The 22,677-nt window shown below is 48.0% G+C and overlaps 1 protein-coding gene across 2 annotated transcripts in view; it reads left to right on the top strand.

The window, feature by feature from the left end:
* Positions 1 to 19,601, top strand: part of GLI2 (GLI family zinc finger 2) — a 145,233-nt gene extending 125,632 nt beyond the window's left edge. Inside the window, exons 8-13 of one of the 2 annotated variants that reach the window (XM_075710439.1) lie at positions 203 to 334; positions 3,980 to 4,129; positions 7,869 to 8,033; positions 12,478 to 12,759; positions 15,854 to 16,190; positions 17,245 to 19,601. In XM_075710439.1, coding sequence (XP_075566554.1) covers positions 203 to 334; positions 3,980 to 4,129; positions 7,869 to 8,033; positions 12,478 to 12,759; positions 15,854 to 16,190; positions 17,245 to 19,601 — 3,423 coding nt within the window. Of the gene's footprint in view, positions 1 to 168; positions 335 to 3,979; positions 4,130 to 7,868; positions 8,034 to 12,477; positions 12,760 to 15,853; positions 16,191 to 17,244 lie in introns of both variants that reach the window. The other variant, XM_075710440.1, reaches the window with a different exon arrangement.
* The last annotated feature ends 3,076 nt before the right edge of the window (positions 19,602 to 22,677 follow it).

The raw sequence follows: 22,677 nt of genomic DNA, 5'->3' as shown, positions 1-22,677 counted from the left end.
GGGTGTTTCATGTCTTGTCATTAACTCTGACCGATTTCTACCAAAACACTGTAACTCATTATTTCACAGTAATCAAGGATGTTATGTTGCCACAATGAGCATGGTTTTGTGATCAGTTCATACCTGCCCTGTAATCTATGAGTGATGGAAGAATTCAGATGAAAGAAGTTCACTTTATACAATGCACCGTTGTGTGTTGCAGGAGCATTTGACAGACCTGAAAGAAGATCTAGATAAGGATGAATGTAAACAGGAGCCTGAGGTTATTTATGAGACGAACTGTCACTGGGAAGGGTGCACAAAGGAATATGACACTCAAGAGCAGCTCGTCCATGTGAGTAATGGTTGGGAGGAAACCCCAGCGATAAATTTGGGTTTCTGTGCACTTGTCCTCATTTTTTATCACTAGCTGCTGTACAGCCAGTAGCTCACTCTGGGAGCTACTAAAGGTGCAAATCAGAGATACGGTGTGTAAACACTGCCGAAGCAGGTCGCTGCTCCCTGAGGAGTTTAGCTGCAGGAAGCCTCTCATAGATTATTTGATGTTGCTCTCTTCTCAGCTGCTGAGGCTGCAGTTTTGGTCTCCCTCGTGCATGACCCAATGACAGAAGACTCCATGCAGAGGACCTGATCAGAAAATGAGGAAGGGGGCTGAGCCCTTCCCTCTTCCCTGACCATATTCATTGAGCCTCCCCCCACCTATACTGGCAATGGGTCAGGGATCGTCTGTACTGTCCTCAGTCCTTGTTCAGGCCATGAAAGCCTTTTACGCTGCTGTAGCATGAGCTGTGGGGCCATATCACTTAGGGGCTGTTGACCTGCTCAGATCATCCATCCCACAAAAACAGAGCACTTCCAGAGTTTGGAGACATGCTCCAGTGTCTCCATCAGGGCCTGAAATAGAGAAAGTGGGTTGATTTTTTAAAAATTGGGAAATAGGGCTTCCGTAATCACAGTGATGTCCCCAAACCAGTGTCAAAACTGCTCTCTGAAGGACCCCCAAACCAAGTCATTAATCAGATTTTCAGTTCTAATTAATTCCAAGAACCTTTTGTGTGCTTTGCTTCACCTGGGAATCCGCCATTTGTTTTTCTTTGGCTTCTGGGGTCAACAAATCCCTCAAACTTGGAGTGGGTCCCTCTGAAATCACACATGATCTGTGTCTGAGCCTCACCCTGCCCCAGCCTAGCACCCTCGCAGTTCTCATTTTGGGTCTGTGGTGTAAGCCCCATTTGTTTGAAGCCAGCCCAGAGCTGCTGAGAATTCACCAGCCCCAGCAATCCTGCTGCTTGCAGCAAAATGTTGGATTGAGCAAATTTTGTGACAGGAGCCAGTATCTTCTCCTTTCCCTTCAGCCTTTTGCTGCTTGCCTTAGCCTGGCTCCAAGTCTGTCAGGGGACACCCGTGTGCAATTCACATGTAGCCCCTCTCTCTGAGGGCTCATGTCTGCTCTCACCTTTTTTATATATCTTCATTTTAGTCATGTTTAGATGCCACCAAGTAGGCATCAATCTGTTTCCCCGAGCTCTGCATACAAACATTATCTTAGCCCAGAGGGACTACACTCTAAATGATAATTTTGGGCATGTGCTATTCTTCATCTAAAGCTAGCACCTGCACACCTGTGCCAGAAGTCACTGGTTCAGTGCAACAAGTCCTTGAGTACAAGCAGATTTGGAAATGGTTTTCAGGGCCAAATGCGTGATAAAGTGCTTCAAGGGTTGCACGTTGCATGCCACAGGGCATTGCTTTTCTGGGGTTAAACCACAGCAGCCCTGTCAGATAGGCTGGGCTCACATTTGTCCAGCAGTATTTGTGCATTTCCCTCTCAGACATAAGAAAAACTCTTTAACTCTGCCCAGAGCAAAGTGCAGGGCAGATCCAGGCAGCTCAGCACAATTTATTTCCAGAGAAAACCCAAAGAAAAATATTTGATGGAATGTCCAAGATTTTCCTAAATTTGGAAGGTTATAAAAACAGAGGTTTCTGTGCTATGATTACTAGCAACATGGGGCTGTGGATTTGTGATGCCCAAAATACACATCCAAATGAAATACAGATGTCGTGGGCCAACTTGTGAGAAGGTGGCATCCCACCATGCATGGAAAAACTCTGTTTTGTGTGCAGAGCAAAGTACCTGGGTGTGCAGGGTCCATTCCCCACACGCAGAGGGTAATGAACTTCTGGTAGAAGTGCGTGTCAACAGGGAGCAGCAGGAGTGAGGACATATTTTTGCAAGCACCACTGCTGCTCCCAGCCTCCAAGGTCATGATCACAATTTGAGAGAAGCCCAAGCAAAGCCTCCATCCAGGTGGGGGTTTGATGGGGGCTACGGAGCCATAGCTGAAGTGTGGTGAGTTGGGCAACTGCTCCTCCACCATGTGATGGGAAGGAGATGTTGCCCAGACAGTGAGTTAATAAGCCTGAAGGGGGACTATATTCCTCCTTCCATAAATGTGTCTTCCTTTGGCCCAAGCAGCACCGAACAGGTGAGCCCTTCCCTACTCCTAGCACTGCTGTGCGTAGACTTGGTTGCAAGTCAGACTTCCATGCAAACAGAGCCAGGAGATGTATCTTCCCAGTCTTGTTGGGACGTGGTTTCGTGTATCCATCAGTTTCCTTGGGGGTTCACCAGATTTCCACCGTCTGAGGCTAAAATCTCACACCAATGCCATGTTATACCAGAACGGTAGGCAGCTGAGTTCCAAACCCACCCAAAATCTCTCCCAAACACAGCCTCCCCTGACCCTCCTGGCACACAGCTTTGGCTCTCAGTGTTTACCCATGGTGCCCAAGGGACCAGCTGAGCTCCATACACCTCCTCTTGCCCCTGGGTAGACCTGGTGCCCCAAACAGCAAGTCCCTGTCCCCAGGATTGAGCCACAGCACACAAAATGCCAGGGTTGGATTCAGCTGGGACCATGAAAGCTGATGACTCTGTTTTGACGTGTTTTTGTGTCCTCATGCTGCCCCGCCACCCCGAGAAAGTCTCATCCCGAGCCGCAGCACATGTGCCTGGCCTTGGCTGGGGGGACGAAGGCGGGGGCTGGAAAAAAATCTCAGTGCAAAAAAACAAAACCCAAACCCAAAGTGGTTTATTTTAGGATTTCCTGTCAGTGAATGTCTGCTGAAAACACAGGAGCGAGGTCAAGCATTATTTTTGGCAGTGAGACCCCATTCAGATCGACAAGGACGCTGCAGGAACAGCGCTGCTGAGGGGCTGGTCTCCGGCTCTGTTTATTTTCAGCAGGACTTCACCTGCCCCAGGCTGGGAAAAAGCGACCGTCGTCTTCCTCCCAGGGTGGATGAAGGCACCATTCTGGGTCTGGATTTTCAACACCCTAGTGCAGGATTTTATGGACCCAAGTAATTAGCAGCAGTTGAGGCCACAGAGCTTTCCTTGGCACGTAGCTCACAGATGCTGTCATTTCCTGCCAGCCGCCAGCGCTGGAGAGCAGGTGGATGTCTTAGGGCTGGCGTATGGGCTGGCACGCAAGCAGGCTTAGAATCATAGAATCATTTAGGTTGGAAAAGACCTGTAAGATCATTGAGTCCAGCCGAGGCTTGTCTCCTCCTCTCCCCCATCCTCCAGCAGCACCCCAGGAAAGGTTCCACCTGTGTAAATGCGGCACAGGAGGGTTCATCCTCCCCAACAGCAACATCAGGCAGCCCGGGAGACAGTGAGAAGGCTCCTCTCTCCCTGGCTCCATAGGTCCTCATTGCTTTTGCAAACGTCCCCTTTATAGCTGCCCTGGACCCCAGCACCCAGTGTGCTGGGTGCTGTGTGCCTTCTCCTGCAGGACACACCAGACCGCAGAGCTGGCTCCTGTGTCCTTGGTGTTATCTGTCCACCTGGGACCCAGGTGCAATGCCTGACCACAAGCACTGGGGAGGGAACAGCTGGCTTTTGGAGCACCGTGAGTGCTTCGCTGGCATCAGCTCTTCCAGTAGTGACCTGCTTCTCCCTTCTCTCCTACAGCACATCAACAACGATCACATCCATGGCGAGAAGAAGGAGTTTGTCTGCCGCTGGCAGGACTGCACGCGGGAGCAGAAGCCCTTCAAGGCTCAGTACATGTTGGTGGTGCACATGCGAAGGCACACTGGAGAGAAGCCACACAAGTGCACGGTGAGCTGGCAGGGACACATGGTGCATCTCAACTTGGCAAGCAGGACACTGGACTTGGTGGTCACACAAATGTGTGTGCAGACACAGGCAGTGCAGACACTTCAAGCAGTGCTCTCCCAGGGTGCCTGCCAGCACCCAGCTCAGGGCCAGTCCAGCTCTCCGTGTCTGGGTTATAGCTACTGGCAGGTTACACCCTGGGGACAGGGCAAGTGGTCAAGAAGGGTGTTTGAGGTGTTAGTGGGCAAAACTACATTTCCTTGGGGAAAACGGGTTAAGCTCTACCACAGAGATCCAGAGAGACTCAGGACAAGTCACTTACGGTGGAAAACCAGCCAATTTAGTTGCTTACATCCAAGAAGACAATCCAATAATCCCACACTGTGGGGAACCAGGTAACCCTGGTCATGACTAACTCAGCATCACCCAGTACGGCTGCTGTGGCTGCAAGTTTCCATCACCTATGTACCGGAGTGTGCACACAAGTCTCCTTCCAGCTTGGGTAGCTGGGTCAACACCTCCTGCCTCTGCTTTCTTAATCCAGAGGTGAGGTCAACCCCTGGGTTCTTAAATCCCAAGAGGAGCTCAGTCCCCAGACCTTCTGCATGCAAGCAGCACTGTGCCTAGTGTTAAACACTGCTTGAGGAAGCACATGGGGTGCTATTTTGTATTTCAGCCCTGTGGGTAAAGGCTCATCTAGCACATGGAAGAGCTGGACTCACCTCCTCCTCAACCTCAAGATATTAAAGCCTGTATCTGCCCTCACACATGGAGTGTCCCACCGCACCACTGGCTGACATGGGAGAGACAAGGATGCCTGAGGGGGGGCACAAGAGAGAAGCAAGTTGTGGAGTTTAGTGGCTGTGGCCAACTGGTAGGAGAGGAGAGGTGTTCACTGTCTCTTTCCACATATGCTTCAGCCCTTTTTCCTCCCAAAGGTCCATCCCTGACTTTTGTTATCCTCTGCTCCCTGCCTTCTCCTCCTGCCAGTTTTTCATACCTCCTCCACTGTCAACATTAAGCTGCTCCTCTCCCCAAAGCCTCAGGGATAAGCCTGTCTTTCTGTCTGGCAGATGTCTGAGCCATCCTCCCATATCTTCCTCCTCTTCTGCTCCATTAGTCCCTTCCAGCCCTGCTCCCTCCCTGGCTCTGCCCCAGCTCCTGCTTACAAATATTAGGATATGTATGATTTGCTTGCTGCATGACTCCTTTATCAATCTTCCAGCCCTATGTTCATTTAATTTAGAGCATAAGCTCCCCAGAGCACAGGGCCATGTCCTTTGTTTTAATCTTCTAAAGCACTTTGCCCAGTTCTAGTGCTTCACCAATCTTCCTAAAAAGTATCAAGGAATATTGATCATCGGTCTGCTACAAAGTGAGCAGTGAGGGAAAATCTAGCCCTGCCCTTGCAGGCAGAGGCACTCAGAAGACAAAAAGCAGCAGGACTGCATCCTCTTCAGTGCTGCAATGGAGCAGGAAAATGCACCGCTGCACAATCCCGCCTCTTTCAAGACTCACTTGTGTCGCACTGGAGTAATGGCAAGGCTGTGTGTGTTTGAGTCTCAAGTCGTCCTCTGCCTCCTGGAAAACTGCAGTCCCTCCATGTGCAATATGTTGCAGCAACTCTCCCCAAACTGGAGTACCAGCGGTTTCCAATTGCCTGGGATACATGGCAGCTTTGCAGATGGTGCCCTTCTGTGGCAGAGCATTCCTTGTCCAAGTCTGGCAGTGATTTTTCAAAGCGACATTTGTTTCAGACAAGAAGTTTGTGGTGTACATAAAGCTACAGATGAGCCCGACTGCAGCCTGGGATTTGGTCAAGGATTATTTCAACAGACAACAGCCAGAACTCCCATTGACATAATTAAATCCACGCGTAAGAGTGGGAACAACTGCTTTGAACATGCACACGCTGCTTTGCTCTGAAGCTCTTATTTGAAAATGGGGCCTCAGTACTTTTGCTCTTTATAACTGCATTTTTGTGTCAGTATCCAGCAAAACCAGAATGGACACATGAGTTGCCTTGTGCTGAGTTCCCTTTGTTTTCCAGCAAGTGGAATGATGTATTTCAGTAATGGTAAGCGACTTGAGTTGTAAAGGACTGTTTGCACAGGGCAAGAGAAGAAAGGGATATACTATGCTACCTCAACGTCGTGGTGTGTTCTATGGGCCAAATGGGCTAATGAAAGTTGTCTGAGGAAGGGGAACTGGATCCATCCCACCCCAACAAAGCTGTGGAAGGAATCAACTCTTGCAGGATGCTCCTGCTGTCCTTGCAGAAATCTGGCTATCTCAAGAGAGCAGAGCAAGTTTGCCTTATGTCCGCTGCTCCTATGCTAGACCTTAAAGGGAAGCTTAAGTAACTCTACTTCTTTTCCAGCACAACAAAGTTATATGGGATCAACCTGTGCCTACATGCTTCATGGGTTTCATAGGCTGCACATCTGCCTCACTCCTTAGCAGTGCAGGCAAGTCCTATGCCTGTGGAGCAGAAGGAGACAGGTAGCATTGCTATTGCATGCAGCTGCTTTTGGTCTCTGCCAAAAAGGGCCAGATCTCTGGACACGTAGGACCACTCAGCTGCCCACAGGGAAATCAGACACTGAGCTGTGGCATGACCTGTCCTGCTATGACACCACTTTCTTCACTGGCCAAGACTCAAACATAGCAATGTGAAGTCCTGTCACATCTGGACTGAACTTGTAGACATGTTTAAGTGATCTGACTAAAATACAACACCTTGCGGCTTGCATAAGTTACAACAGGAGGGGCTGCTTGTTGAAATCTAAAGTGTGTTTTCAGGTGCTTGCATAAGAAGTGCAGCATGGGCTTTTCAACACTCCCAGCTGAAAAGCGAGTGCAGCATTTAGCTGGAATTTGGAAGGGAGCCTTGCATTTCTTGAAACCTCTTTGACTGTTTGAAAGTTCCCACTTGTTTCGTCAAAGAGCATTTAAGACGGCCTCCTTGGTTTGAGGTGAAATCCTCCCATGCTGCAGACAGGGCAGGTGCAGGGAGAAGCCTCCAGTGCAGCCAGAGTGGAGGGTGGCAGGACTTACATCACCCCAAGCCTCACCATGTCTCCCAAGATGCTCCTTCTCGTTGTGTGGGCAGCTGGTTTCCTTCCAGGAGGAAGGTTTCTGGCCTGTTTTGTCATCCAAAAATCCATCTGTCTTCAAGATTGAGAGTCTTGTTTTTTAAACTGGTAATGTCAGACAGCTTAACCACAGCATCCTCCGAGAGTAGGCCCAAGCTGTAATTTGGGAAACTTCAAAGCTTGCTAGATTTCTGCTTGTGTGTTAGAGAACGGTCTGGCCTTTCCAGCGCTGGTGCTAGTGAAGTCACAAGGCTGGTCAAACTGTCAAGAAGCCATCAGTTCTCTGGGTGGGAAGGAGAGGGCCTCCGTTTCTGAGTGTGTTAGCTGCAGACGGATGGCAGGAGGGGCTAAGAGAGCCCTGGGAGGAGCGCAGGGGTGTTCAACCCTGCTGGAAAAAAGGTTTCTTGTTGAAATGTCAGGTGGTACGCAACAAGGAGCAGCACCTTAAACATGACTCACCGCTGAAACTCTCAGCCTGCCTAGCAAAGCGAATTCTCCCAACAAAGTGGATGTTGTTCCCTAAAACACAAGCCCTTTAAACAGAAGAAAAAAAGAAAGAATGAGAAACAGATGAGAAGGGTTTAGGCAGGGGGAAAACCAAATTTTTCTGGTTAATTAATCACTCCTCTTGTGTTTTTTTATTTTAGTTTGAGGGTTGCTCCAAAGCCTATTCCCGCCTGGAGAACTTAAAGACACACCTGAGGTCCCACACTGGAGAAAAACCCTATGTCTGTGAACACGAAGGCTGCAATAAAGCCTTTTCCAATGCCTCGGACAGAGCCAAGCACCAGAACAGGACGCATTCCAATGAGGTAAGCCTGGGCTCACCACAGCTCAAGAGAGGGCTTTTTTTTAATTTTGCTGACAATAAAAATACACTTTACACACTGGACTCATGTAAAAAGAAACCTACTGTAATGAGAGGTTTTTCTTATTTTTTAATGGGATTTATTTTGCTAGAGAGCCAGACCACATTAGCTTTATATTTATGAAAGCTATGTTTGAAATCATAAACAGATGTTAAAGTATGCAAACTTTTTAATCGGCTTTGGAAATTAAAGCAAGCATTTTCCAAATTTATAATTTTTAATAGCACAAATAGGATTGTACAGTTGTGCATGTGGTGTTTAATATTACTGTGGAGCAGACTTGCAGTAGCATAACAGCTAGCCTGGATCCTGACGCTCTGGAAATAATACTCCCTCCATCGTTTGATGTACAATGATAGAGCACAATGCAATGCTTTGTTAACCTTGGCTAATTAAGACCCACTATTAGTAGTTGAGGAGCAGAGGAAATTGCCTTTATTGTAACGCATGTGATGGTCTGTTGCAATCAACCACGGCCGACGATTGAAATTTATATTACCACTAATTAGCTGACAGGAAAAGAAAAAACAACACTCTAAAGTTCTAATAGTGTTTGCAGCCATGAAGAATTCAGTCTGTAGCCTAATTTGCAACAGTTAAATATAGACTGTTGGAGAATGGAACACAATTGCCATGGATGACAGCTTTTTAAAGAGATGCTCTGTCTACAAAGGGCTTGTTGGGAGTATTTCTATCTCTGGCATAATACCAGTGAGTGATAACCAAAGCTCTGTAGTTTCAGAGATTCTGCCGGAGTCAGAATAAGGACTCAAAGTCTAGGATGCCCTTCCATACTGTGTGCTGCTGAGATGGACCCAATGAATGACCGGGACCCCAGTGTTATTTGAATTGGTTTGGGTATGAACCCAAATGTCAGGATTGTCCTTCACCAGTGAGCCACTTCCCCAGCAGGACACAAGTTAAAAGTAACCCATATCCACACTGGCACTGTGTCGTTTAGGGTTGGTTTAAGGCTACACCAGCCTTGAGGCCAGGAGGCACCAAGGCATGCAACCTCTTGTTTGCGGAGCATCCTGCATTCCCAGTAACTGGTGTTTGACTAAAACATAATTTGCTCTCTGTTAAAGCTTCTTCCCCTGAAGGGTAGGCAGTTGTGATTTAGTCTCACATTTCAGGTATTAGAAATTGCTTGTTTTCCAGCCCTGGATGCTTTCTGTGCCTTCCTCTGGTGCTGGATCCAATGTCCCTTTCATTGTTGCTATTTCCACCTCATAACACTACAATGTTAAGTCACTGTCCATCTTCTTTCTCATATAAGTCAATCAAGCCACTGAAGATTCCCATTACTGCAGCATTTTTTCCTGTCCTTAAATCAATTTTGCATCTCTCTTCCATCCCTGAGGATTCTCATGTGGGTGGATCAAGACTGCTGGTACAACTTTCAATGGTGGATACAGACTCACTCTGCCCAGTTTGTGCACACTGAAGCAGTATGTGAGCTACTTTTTGCTGATAGATCACTTGAGCTCAGATCCCTACAGCTTTTCTAGGATCCTGCCTAGGCAGGCCAGAGTTTCCATTCTGTTCGGCCAGCTCATGTCCCATGTTCCTATATGTGGAATTTTGGCTTTGGCTGTATCATTAAATGTCATTTCTTTGATGGGTTCAGTTTCCCAAGTGATCCAGATCAGGAGCTGCACTGGATCTGGGATGACTCCTCACTTCATCTGAGCAGAGCTTGGACACACTTGAAGGTCTGCTCCTTTGGGTTCCCATTGTGCAAGAAGGTGAGGCTGTAGAGCAGGAACATCCAACTGCTTGTCTATGGTGGACCCTGATCTAATATACTGACACTTGGCACAGGCTGCATCCAACAACACAAATTAAAGACTCAGATAACAGATGGGGATTTTATCCTCTGCTGTTGCTTCCCCTGGAGGATACCAAAGCCTTCTCAGGTGCAGAAAGAGCATAGCCACTAGTGGAGGATTTGTACCAGACCAGCTGAGCCTTACCACGAACTACAGGGCACTGCATGTTCTTACATTTTGTGGTCATGCTTACTCCTGAACTGCTATTCACCCTCCTTGATGCAATACAGACATGTCCCAAGACTTGCTGTAGGCTGCATATAATGGCTCTCTGGGCCATATATTTGACACCCTCTTTTTGAGGAACATATAACATGACCCTTTGCAACAGATGACATCACTCATACCAAAGCTCATTGCATTGGGCAGCAGGCCCAGGTAAGGATCCTGCAACCAGCTGTAACCATGACCAGTGGGTTAGCAAACTGCTCTGAGACCTTGACTCACAAAACCACATGGATGCAAAGCCGGAGTTCGTGGCTGTGAATATTTCCCATTACCCATTGGTAACTCTATTGTGGTTCCTAGCTACCTACTAAATATTTTCCACTGCTTGCAGTGTTTACTTGGGATACACCACAGTTTCAGAGTTAGTTATCAATGTGTCCTCTAATGGGGGAAGTTCCAGGTTCCCTGTATTTGTCTCCCCCATTTTGTGACAGGACGTAGGTGTATGGTCCAAAGATGCCAAAGTTCAAAGCTGGGGATATATTACCACACTGGCTTTTGTCTGATTGTTGAAATGTCACATGCACCATTTCATTTTAAGCTTTCACTGAGTATTTTAATCCCTCCAGGGGATACCTTCAAAGTTACTCCTGGGAAAAGGGCTTACATTCCGTGACCACTCTCCGGTGCATACACAAAAGAGAGGCATGAGTTCACAGCCAGCCAAAGGCTCGGGGTGACATTTTCTCCAATTCAAGCTAAACAAGGGTAAAATGCAGAAATTAACTTCTGCTGAGTGCCTGGGGAGTTCTCCCACCATAAGAAGTATCATGCTGTACGTGTATGGGAGCAGGAAGGAGGCATCTGAGATATCTAAATTGTTGACTTCACTAGGGCATATACTGCATCAGATGTCAAAATCTAGATAACCCAGGGGATATATGAAGGCATGCCAACAAAACAGCAGTTGTGCTCAGTTCAGTTTCAGGAGGTATGGCCTGATGAAGAGGGTGGTTGTACCCCATTAGGTGGAGTGTCTGCTGTCCAAGCAACAGTAATTGTGTGACCCTAATTACTGGTGTCTGAAAAATCAGAACTATTGGACCTAAAGGATCTTTAGAAAAAATCCTTGAACTGTTTTATGTAGGGTTTTTTAGCATGTGTGGTGGGGGTTCTGTTCTTTAGAATAGGTTTTAATAGCAGCAATAATATTTCTATAATGCCTCGTCCAAAATGTTGCGTGAGATTTATAAACAAACTATTTTACTTTTTGTGCTTTGGTTTACCCAGCTTTAGAATATATTAAATACTTACCTCAGTGGGGTGTTACGAGGATTTAGTTTGTTCAAGTGATATGCCAAGATCAGTCAGGAAGCATGCTTTTGAATAAAAAACAGACCTTCAGTGTTTTTCATGTGATGATGCTGGCTTTCTGCAAAGAATATATACTCCTTTGTATTTTTTCATTTAAGCTCCTGGACAAAATTAAAAAACAGATAAAAAAATAATAGGAATGGTCATTTTGGGTAGCCTTCAAACAACATCTATCTGGTTTTTTTTATGGATCTATCCTAGTGTATTCACATAAAAATACTTAGAGTAGCTGTGAGGCTGAAAGCAGAACTTGTGATGAATTTAGAGCTTCCAGTGCAGCAGCACCAGCTCAAACTGCAGCACTAATACACTTTGGAATTGGAAACTCAATAAAAAAAAAAAGTTAAAAGAAGAAAAGTATCTGTTTGCTGACTTCTGTTTTCAGAAGCATGGCTTCAGCCTTGTTTTCCTGTGGCAATCAATGATTCATGAATTCAGGACTAGAGTGCTATCGTCTGAAAAAAACATTGCATGCCTGTGGTTTGTTTTGCACAATAACAGATTTCAAGGTGACAGGTGCTGGAGTGGTATGATAGATTGGGTAGGGTGAATCCAGTCTGGCTTGGTTTCGCTGGAATTCGATCAACCAGAAGGTCTCAGACATTTTCTCGGTGTAGACCCCACCTTAGCAGAGAGAATGTGCTATGGCCAGTCCCCTACATCACCTCCCTCCCATCCATAATCAGGAAACATTCCTGTGGCCACCCAAGCAAATACATACATGGGAAAGTAATATTAGGAAAGTATTTCATGAATTCTTAGCTGTCTTTTAATCCAGAAACTGAAAACAAGGAGTTTAGCCAACATCAAATGACTGGCCAGGTCCGTGTGGATCAGCAGCAGGCCATATATCACGTCTTCAAGATCTCAGTCTTACAGAATCCTGTGGAGCAGGTGCTCCACATTTTGCTGCTGCCAGCCACTAAGGTCATTGTATTTTCTTGGCCCACACACTGTACCTGGAATATTTGGGCTTGTTCTAAATATAACCCAAGATTTGCTTGTATTGACAGAAACCCTACGTCTGTAAAATCCCTGGCTGCACGAAGCGGTACACAGACCCTAGTTCCCTCAGGAAACACGTCAAGACTGTGCATGGGCCTGATGCCCATGTCACAAAGAAGCAGCGCAACGATGTTCACCCAAGGCCACCTCCGCTCAAGGAAAATGGGGACAATGAGGCAAGCGCCAAGCAGAGCAGCAAGGTTTCAGAGGAGAGCCCTGAGGCCAACAGCACCATGACGAGCATGGAGGATTGCTTACAAGTCAAAATGATAAAAACGGAGAATTCTGTGGTAAGAGCAGTTGCTCTTGGCAGAAATGACGCGGCCCCTAATTTCTCCGATGCAATGGGGGCATGAAGGATTTGCATGCCATTTAGCTCTCTGGGCAGTTGCCCTTCACCTGCCAAGTTCAAGTCCAGAGATGAAACTGCAGGTCAGGGCACAGTCCAGTACATTTTGCACCTTCCTATCCAGCATCACAAATTCCCACCCTCATAGTCATGGGGGCCACATGATGCCCAGTGTTGAGCTTGGCCTCCCTGTGCTGTGAAAGTGGGTAAAACTCAGAGTGTTGTGGTCAAATGAGCTTTACCTACCTCACCAATTTAAATTAAGCAACAACCATAGGGCACAGATTGATGAACACTTCTTGAAGCAGAAGTCCTGGCTTAAGCAGTCCTTTTTCTCCTCATCCCTGCACCCCTCACTGTTTTTCTTTCCAGGCTGCTGCTGCACAACAGTTTTGCTGGCACAACTCTGTTGTGGGCTGTCTGATGAAGCCAGTGGGGATAAAAGTAGCTGTTTTATTTTTGTTGGGTATCTTAAAGCAAGTCCAATTCCTCAGTCCTGTCCACTATACACAGAAGCACAGAATCGCTGAGGCTGGCAGGGACCTCTTGAGATCGTCTAGTCCAACCTCCCTGCTCAAGCAAAGTCAGCTAGAGCAGATTGCTTAGGAGTACACAAGTTCAATACACAACTCCCAGCTGCCACAGAAAATTGTAGTGGGATGATGGGGTAGAGGAGCGAAACCAGGAATAAACATGGGAGCAATGCTGTGGCCCACAGAGTACAGGCTTGCAGTCAACTGTGATGATGCTTTACAACCCCATAAGTGGCCACCAGCTGAAGCAAAGACCATTTATCAGCCTTCTGGCCATTACAGCAGCTCCATGATAGACAGTAGTGTGGTCAATGGTGCTAACGAGGTGTGCATGGTGATGGGTCCAAACATGTTCAAACCCTTCCCCCCCATGCAGGGAGCCCACCCTGCTCCTCAGCACACCGCTGCTGGTGGAGGAGGTGGAGCATTGCAGTACATGGGTCACTTCTGCCTTTTGATGTTTCTCTTCACCTTCGTACCCAAAGTTCTGGTCTGCTGCACCAGCTCAGAGTGGGGCAGGGTATGGGCTGGATACAGCAGAAAAAACCTTCACCTGCAAAGGAGAGTGTTCCCAGACTTCTCACTAGAGCTGAAAAGACTTTGAGCTCCAAAATATATATTTTCTTGATTTGAATCTGGGCTAAAAGGTTGTTATTCCTATGAAGCAACATGCCCTGGAGCTACAAAGATTTTCTAAAAAAAGTTTAAGGTATGTGTTATTGGAAAAATTACCAATGAGCAGCATGTTTTGGTTACAAAGGAAGTGAGTATTTTCACATCCCAAGTGTCTCTAATTGACTAAAGGAACAGTTTTACTGTGATGAGGCTCTGTATTGGGTTACAAAAAATGAGTGTGAGAACCACTGGACAGAATGACCTCTCTCCAACACTCTTCCTCCCTGTGTTTTGGGTTTTTTTTTTTCCTATGAAAACACAGGCACAATCACAGTTCCCCACCCCATTTCTCCCAAAGGTGTGGGGTTGTTTTCCTAGGGCTCTGCAGTCCCAGGGTTGCAGCCAAGCCATGTCTCTGGAAGCAGCGCCATGGGTCGGATGTTCTTCTCCACTCTCCCCGTCCAGCGCCGCGTACTTCACTCGTGCACATCTAACTGGCGGCATCTGACCTGGCGGGCCCACATCCAAATCCTGTTTCCTGGTTAAGGTCAGGGTGGTGGGAGGGGTGAGATGCTTCACTGGTTCCCATTAGTCCGAGGCCCCTTGTTTTGACCCATCTTTGGGTCTCATCCCAAACCCATGGAGATCAGTGGGAAGTCTCTGCTAGAAGGCAGGGAAGACATGGTACAGGAGAGGGGGAGATGTTGGCAATTTGTGTTGTATTCTGCACTCCCTTCTTCCTCCTTTTACTAACATGGTCCTTTCTGTTAATGTTGTCTTTGTCCTAACAACCTGTTCTTTATTCCCACTTACCCTTCCTTACTCTACCTTCCTAAGGACAGTCGGTACTAAGGTGAGCAAAGAAATCCTTTGTATTAAAATAGCTGTATAAAGCATGATCTCCTGCAGAGGTCCTGTCTCCAGCTAACGCCCCGCAGGGTGGAGGCGGAGGCGTGCGGAGCAATGGGGAGGGACAGGGGATATTTGCTTCAGTGCAGAAAGGGGGAGGACACAGTGCCTGAGGATTCCCTTTGCTGCCTTTCTCCTAGCATCACAACTTGCCATTGAATCCTGGGCTTGCAATCTCTATCATCCCAATTGAAGGACTATGAGGCCATCAGAACCAGTCAGCCCTACCCATGAGGGCTGCTGCAAAGTAAAGTAAAACACTGCATCACCCTGCATTCCCACCTTGGCCTGGGGCAAAGTATGTTGCTTTTTCAGCACTCCCATTTTCTGACAGTTGCTGGAGCACGGGCCTCCGGTGGAAAAGCCAGGCATCCTGTCTGATAGCAGCAACAGCTACCTCAGAGCAATTTCAGACCATTTAGTGTCTGCTGCAAATAAACTACTCAGTGTGAAATGCAATTCCTAATGTAAATAAAATAAATATTTATGGTGCTTATCCGCAAGTGGGAGTTTGCAAACAGTGAACCAGGTTTTTATCTGGCTGGGAAGTTTGTCAGCTAACCTAATTATATGTTAGGGTATTTTAAAGACAGAAATATGTTGTGTCTGAAATACTTAGGCCTTGATCCTGTGTTAGATAAGCCAGTGCTTGCTGCAATACAGCTTGCACAACAAGGTAACATGCTGCTTTTCTTCAAGAAGGATTTGTCCTTGATCTTTTGGAGGAACAGCATTTTGTTTCTCTCCATCCCCAAGTTGAACCCACCACAGTTTTTCCAGCTGTGGCGTGCTGCTCTGTGCTCCCCCACTAGGGAAGGTCCCCCTGCCCTCTGGTAGATTTGACATCCTGCCACAGGGAAGGGTAACAAGAGAGGGAAGAGCCTGGGATAGGGCCAAACATGTGGAGCCCACTGGGCTCCTGGTTTCTTTCCATCCATGCTTCCACCTGCCCAACTCCTCCTCTTTTCCTTCCCCAAGATGTGTCAGTCCAGTCCTGGTGGCCAGTCGTCATGCAGCAGTGAGCCGTCACCCCTTGGCAGCACCAACAACAATGACAGTGGAGTAGAAATGAACATGCACAGCGGGGGAAGTCTGGGAGATCTGACGGCGTTGGATGACAACGCTCCTGTTGTGGACTCAACAGTCTCATCTGGTAATTCGACAGTCAGCCTGCAGCTAAGGAAACACATGACGACGATGCAACGACTTGAACAGCTCAAGAAAGAGAAACTCAAGACAGTTAAGGATTCCTGCTCATGGGTGAGCCCAGCTCCACAAGCCAGAAACACCAAGCTGCCTCCCATCTCAGGAAATGGTAAGCCCTGGGCCTGGGCCATGTCCTGTAGGAACCCTCCACAGTTTGTCTCTAGTTTCATAACCAGAGTCTGTCCTGGAGGAGAATAATTTCTTATTGCCTCTGAGTCAGCCCTTGCTGGATAGAGATGTCAGGTAAAATGGAGAGCTTGGGTGTAAACACAGCCATCTGGTGATGTGCAACAGAAACCCAGACACTGAGTGCTACAGAGCTAGGAAGGAGGCAGAGGTGTTGGTGTCCTTCTCATTCCTGGGCTTGCCCAGGACCCAGCCACAGCTGTCCTCACTGTCTCAGTGGCAGCCGCAAGACTGCTTGGGTTTGTTCCAGCAGTAACAATTCCCCAAGGGCTGATGTGCCTCCAGGGAGATTGCTGGAGCACAGCAGCAATCCAGACAAGCCCTTCATCCTTGATCTTGCTCTGACAGGCCTTTTGTCACTTGGAGAGCTCTTGGCTATTGCCTACAGCTTCATATGCTGGTTTCCTGCTGGCTGGGGATTCCCGATAAAGGCAATTTAAATGATCCTTTCAGTGCTCCTCTAACTTTGCCAAGAAGTCCCAAGGCGTAGGGCCTGGGTTATACTAAATCTCAGAGCTTAGTATATTGGAGCTTCTTCGTTTACTCTGGGAAGAGCCTTTGTCAACTTTTGGGTTCTCAGCCTCCTGTCCCTGACTGCTGTGCGTCTGTCCCAGTGAGCAGCTGTGGTTGTAGCTACGTGCTGTCCCTGTGGCACTGTTCACACCAGTCCTACGTTTTTCCCATGAAAAGCCCATGTGGAGGCACTTCCTCAGCAGCTGAACATCAGTGGGGTACACATTGCAAAGACGCTGCTGCAGGGACTTCTCGTCTTCTCTCACCAGCCTTCTTGCTCTTTGTGCATAGACACAGAGCTGGAGATGAAGCTTTGAATTCACTGGCAGCAAATTAAATTCACTATCGTTCCCGTAAAATATTTGGATGTGGCTTTGTGTGTCTGTATTCTGGCACCAAGAACACTACCAAGTGAAATTTCTCAGCTAACTAAACTTCTTCCTTCTCTGCAACCTTTCTTTTAGGCTCTATTCTAGAAAATAGTGGTGGTTCTTCTGCTACGCTGCCTAATCCCAGAATAATGGAGCTGTCTGTCAATGAGGTTACAATGCTGAACCAACTCAACGAGCGCCGTGATAGTACGACAAGCACCATCAGCTCCGCCTACACCGTCAGCCGCAGATCATCAGGGATCTCCCCGTACTTCTCCAGCCGCCGTTCCAGCGAGGCTTCGCAGCTCGGGCACCGACCCAATAACACGAGCTCTGCCGACTCCTATGACCCAATTTCAACGGATGCCTCTCGTCGGTCAAGCGAGGCGAGCCAGTGCAGTGGGATGCTGGGTCTGCTGAACCTCACGCCAGCTCAGCACTACAGGCTGAAAGCCAAGTACGCTGCTGCCACAGGGGGCCCTCCTCCGACTCCCTTGCCAAACATGGAGAGGATGACCCTGAAGAACAGGATCTCGCTTATGGATGGACCAGACCCCACCTTGCCCTCCATCCGCCTCCCACCAGGCCCCCGGCGTTGCAGTGATGGTAACACCTACGGCTACCCATCATCTGCAGCATTTCCCCATGAGGTGCCAGGCAACTGCACAAGGCGGGCGAGTGACCCGGTGAGGAGACCTGCCGGAGAACCCCAGGCCCTCCCGCGAGTTCACCGCTTCAACAGCACCAACAGCATGAACCCCTTCCATCCTCCACACCCCACAGACAGGAGGAATTTCAGCCTCCAGAGTTATGGTCGCTCAGACGGGAGCCTTCCCCGGCACACCTTCTCACCCCGGCCACTGAGCATCAGTGAAAACATCGCCATGGAAGCCATGTCTGGGGAGGCAGAGGCACCCATTGGAGACGATGACATTATGCTGCCAGATGACGTGGTGCAGTACATCAAATCCCAGAGCAACGGGATGGCAGCTGAGAGCACTTCCATGGGGTATAGCAACGAGATGCAGAGCTTCCAGGGAAGCGGGAAGCTGCAGCCTCCAGCCTTGCCCAGCCAGCGCAGGATGGCTGTGGCCGAGGCGAGCATGAGCCACTTGGGACCCATGATGGCAGAGTGTCCCATGAGCTTTGATGCTTCCTCAGACCTGAATAAAAATAACATGCCTGTCCAGTGGAACGAAGTCAGCTCAGGTACAGTTGATATCATGTCCAATCAGTCAAAGCAGCAGTTTCCGCAAGGGAACTTAGCAGTGGTCCAGCAGAAGCAGAACTTTGGTCAGTACCAGAACTACAACCAGCAGCAGATGCAGTTGCCGGAGAACAGTATGAACGTAACACAGCAGAGCTTTATGCAAAGAAATGTGGGCATCGACGGGCAGAGGCTAAACTGTATGCAGCTGCGGCAGCAGCCGATGAGCCTAGGCCCCAATATGAACCCCGATCTGGGTTTGCATGCAGGATATAACCAACCTCATCAGATGCTGAGCCCTAGTGCAATCAGTGGCAACCCAAATCAGATCTCTCCTTCTTGTAGCAGCATGGCAGCAAAGTCCGGACCCCACCTTCACCCTCAGCAAATGGACATGGCGACTGACCCCTCTTTAATGGTCGGCAGCAACAGTGAGCGCACGATGCTGGGCCAGGTCATGCACGAACCAAGTCATCAGAACTACTCATCTCAGCCGACCCACCTGAACTTCCCCATGGCTCAGGAGGCCTTTCATCAGCCCATCATGACCTCCAACCAGCCCAGCTTTGAGCCTCAGCAGAGCATGATGGGCTCAGCTGCACAGGCATATCCACCTGCCATGGTCCAGCCTCGTCCACCCCCCGAGCCAAGCCCAGCCAACAGACCTCGAGGCCTCCGCACCGTCCAGCAGCTGGGCTACATGAGAAATCCCCACCCTACAAACACCATCAGCTCGGGCCAGGAGGCAGCGGAGGCCGCGCATAAAAGGACCAGCGACATGTTGCCGGCACCAGCCCAGCAGTGCACGGATGGCACGAGGGAAAACAATTTGATGTACTATTATGGTCAAATCCACATGTACGAACAGAACAGCAGCTTTGATAATCATGCAGACTGCCGGGTCAGACAGCAGCAGTGCGCACTGAACAGCAAGCCGGCCGCTCTGCCTTCCCCAGGCGCGAACCAGGTGTCCAGCACGGTGGACTCACAAGGTCTTGAGCCGCCCCAGATAGATTTTGATGCCATTATGGATGATGGGGACCATTCGAGCCTGATGTCAGGAACCCTGAGCCCCAGCATCCTGCAGAACCTCTCCCAGAACTCCTCTCGCCTGACGACTCCACGAAACTCTCTGACACTGCCCACCATACCTGCAGGAATAAGCAATATGGCAATAGGCGATATGAGCTCCATGCTAACCACACTGGCGGAAGAGAGTAAATTTCTAAACATGATGTCATAACAGTAAAGCACAAGGCCTTAGCGCTATCCAAGGGGCTGTGCATGAAGCAGTTTTATGAATGTGCTTTTCAAAAATAATCTGTTTCAATAGAGTAGATTTTTTTATAAGTATTAAATACATTAAAGGGATTCAAAAGGAAAATTTTAAAAAGTCTCTGTACAGAATTATGTAAACTATATCCAGGCAGTTTAGCACCACAAGGGTGCACCTCTAGTGTTATTTTTTTGGCTTGGTTTCCCAGAGCACTGAATGATATCACCACCAAGCTAGGAGACCACATGACCGTGGTTAGAGATGAAACCCTCCCACCCTGGCAGCCCTGTAAGCAGTGCTCCTCATCATTTTCCGTTAGTTATGTTCTCAAAAAGTTCCATTTTCAGCCCGCCCCAGAAAGAAACGGGAGGATGCGGTTTTGATCAGAATAAAAGCCATACTATGTGTTCTGCTCTGATGAGAGTAGGGTTTAGTTATGTCTCCAAACAAGCCCTCTGCCAGCAGTATTGTTTTATACCGTAAATACCTTTGTACCTTGCAAAGAGCATTGATTCCAAATTGCTTCTCAGCAAAGTGCCTTACCATGCTTTCATGTTAAGTAGCCAAGGCCTCTCTTCCTTTAAAAATCAAATATTGCCAGAAGCATATATAAAATGTACATTTATAAAAACATAGTGGTGTTTCTGAGAAAACATTGGAAGGACACATTGATGAGACACATAAAAGGTGAACGCACACTTTGATCAGATGTGTTTACAACATGGTTTATATCATGTGCAGAGTGGAGCAGAGGCCTGGGAACAGCAATCACTGGGAAATAATCCCCCGTGGCAGGAAGGCTCCGGTGTGCTGACTGACACACACGCATAACTTTGCGCCCTCTGAGTGCAGTGACTTTCTGCAGGGGCCCTGCATACATCTTTAATGTCAGGTTTCTGAAGCATGCATTACCATATCCCTGTGCGGCTTTGCAACAGCTTCGCTTTCTGTTGGGTTTTCCATGCTAAGGTGCTCACACACAAAAGTGACGGTGATGGAGAGAGTTTTATGATCGTTTCAGCCTGGTCTGTACTGTGGCAGCATTGTGGGAGTTGGTTTATCTGGCCAGGGTTCGTTTGTGTAATATATTCCATGCAAGGCGCTGCCTGGGCTCTGTGCACACAACAGGCATGTGGCTGCACTGATGTGAGGCCAAGCATAAGCTAATACAACCTGCTCTGCAAGAAGGCTTGCTGGCATGTACCCAGTGCTGTGTTAACATGTCCCACCACTTTGGTCAGCATGAAGAGAGCTGCTGTATCCAGAAAATGTACCATGGACAACCTGGGGCATTAGTTTGGCTAATGCTTTGTGCTACAGTATATAGCTACTCCTTGTACCCAGCCTGGTTCAGTTCAGCACTGCACCTGCAGTCTACAGCATAGGCAAACATCTGGGTAATCTCAAAGCAGGTATTTGAGTCAAAATAGTAGCTTGGTCAGTGAGAATCTCTTGGAAACATCCTTGGAGAAGAGATGGGAGGAGTAGGGCCTCCCAAAGGCAAATCCTCTGCCAAAATATAACTGCTTGTAATAGCGATCAGCTGTTTCCAGGCCAGTTCCACCTGGCACTGAAGTCAATCTTAGTTCCATTATTTATTTTTACTGTTGTTAGACAAAAGGGTGGAAGTGGTGGGGTGCACGTACTTGGGCAGGAGACTGCATTGGATAAGGACAGCTCTCCTCATCCTGCTCTCATAGCATCAGATACTTTGTACCCAGTATGTTGAAGGGCAGGGGACAAGTGTGACATCCCCCCCAGGTTCTCACAGTTTGACCGGACAGGCATCTGCAGAGCTTCACTCTCTCCTTCCCGTCTCCTCTCTCCCCCTCATATTGATGTGATGTTCTCACTTGGGTCCAACTCTGTCCCCTGCATGGGACAGGGGCAGCTCTATAAAGGTGCTTTCTTATGTCCCTGCTTTCCTTTTGCACACACTGAGGTCAGGTTCACTGCTCCCGGCATGACCAGGGGCTGGCACAAAAATGCCACGTGCTACCTTCAGGCAAACTTTGCGATATCAGATACACCAGCAGCCATGCTTGGCAGTGGTGGGTTGGGACAGCCCTGCTGCCAGGTAGCCCTGGGCATGGCTGGTGCAGGCAGGTGCTGCTCAGCCCCCTGCAATCTCACCCGTCCTCATCCCAAATGCAGAGGGTGTGCACAGGATGCTCTTCACCCCTTGAAGCCCCCGTGACTCCTGCTGATGTCCAGGATGCATGAGGACAGGAAAGCAAAGCAAGGTGCCTGGCTGTTTATTTGTGTCTCCCATGAAAGTTGTGTTTAAAGGGGTTTTTTTTATAGTCCGCTGTATATATTCTCCTGCAGTTACTGACCTTGCCCTTGCCTTTGCATTTATGAAAAGAGGGCAATACATATTTTAGGACATTGTATGTTGTCCTGGACGCTTGGAGTACAACTGGGCATCCCTTGTGCTGAGATGGATCAGGCCTTCGTATGTCCTTCAACTGCTAATCTGATTTTTTCCAACAGCTGTGTAAGGCAACGATGGCTACTGAGTCCCTCTTCACAGATATCTCATTAGCAAAAGATCAAATACAAAAGCAAAACCAAATCTCCAATGACTTGAGATTTCTCAGACTTTCCAGTGGTGGTCTTCCTTCATTTACTGAAAAAGTATTATAATAACCATTCCAGCACTGTATATATTATGTATAGAAGACATCATTACTAAAAGTACTGTAGGTGAATTGTTCTGTCAAATTTATATCTTAAGAACATTTTTAGCTGTTTTCTACATCATAAGAACGGAGGTAACATGTTGAACCTGTATATAAACCTTTTGTACATTAAAAAGTAATTTTTTTCATAATTCTTTGTGCCTGTTGTTACTGCTTTTTATTGGTAGTGGTGGTTGGTCTTGGTCCATCATTGCCACGTCAACACCAGTCAGTTGGACTCTGATGGTGCTTAGGAGCAGCTGGTGAGGAGCTGGATGGGCATGGTGTGTGAGTCACTGCTGGATGTGCAGTGGTCTTGCCTTGAAGAGTTTCCAGTCAACAATGGGATGGAGGTGGTAGAA

The sequence above is a fragment of the Pelecanus crispus genome, chromosome 5 (assembly GCF_030463565.1).
Source record: "Pelecanus crispus isolate bPelCri1 chromosome 5, bPelCri1.pri, whole genome shotgun sequence".
NCBI classification, from domain to species: domain Eukaryota; kingdom Metazoa; phylum Chordata; class Aves; order Pelecaniformes; family Pelecanidae; genus Pelecanus; species Pelecanus crispus.
The sequence above is the reverse complement of the archived record's forward strand: the minus strand, read 5'-3'. Positions and strand labels throughout refer to the sequence as shown.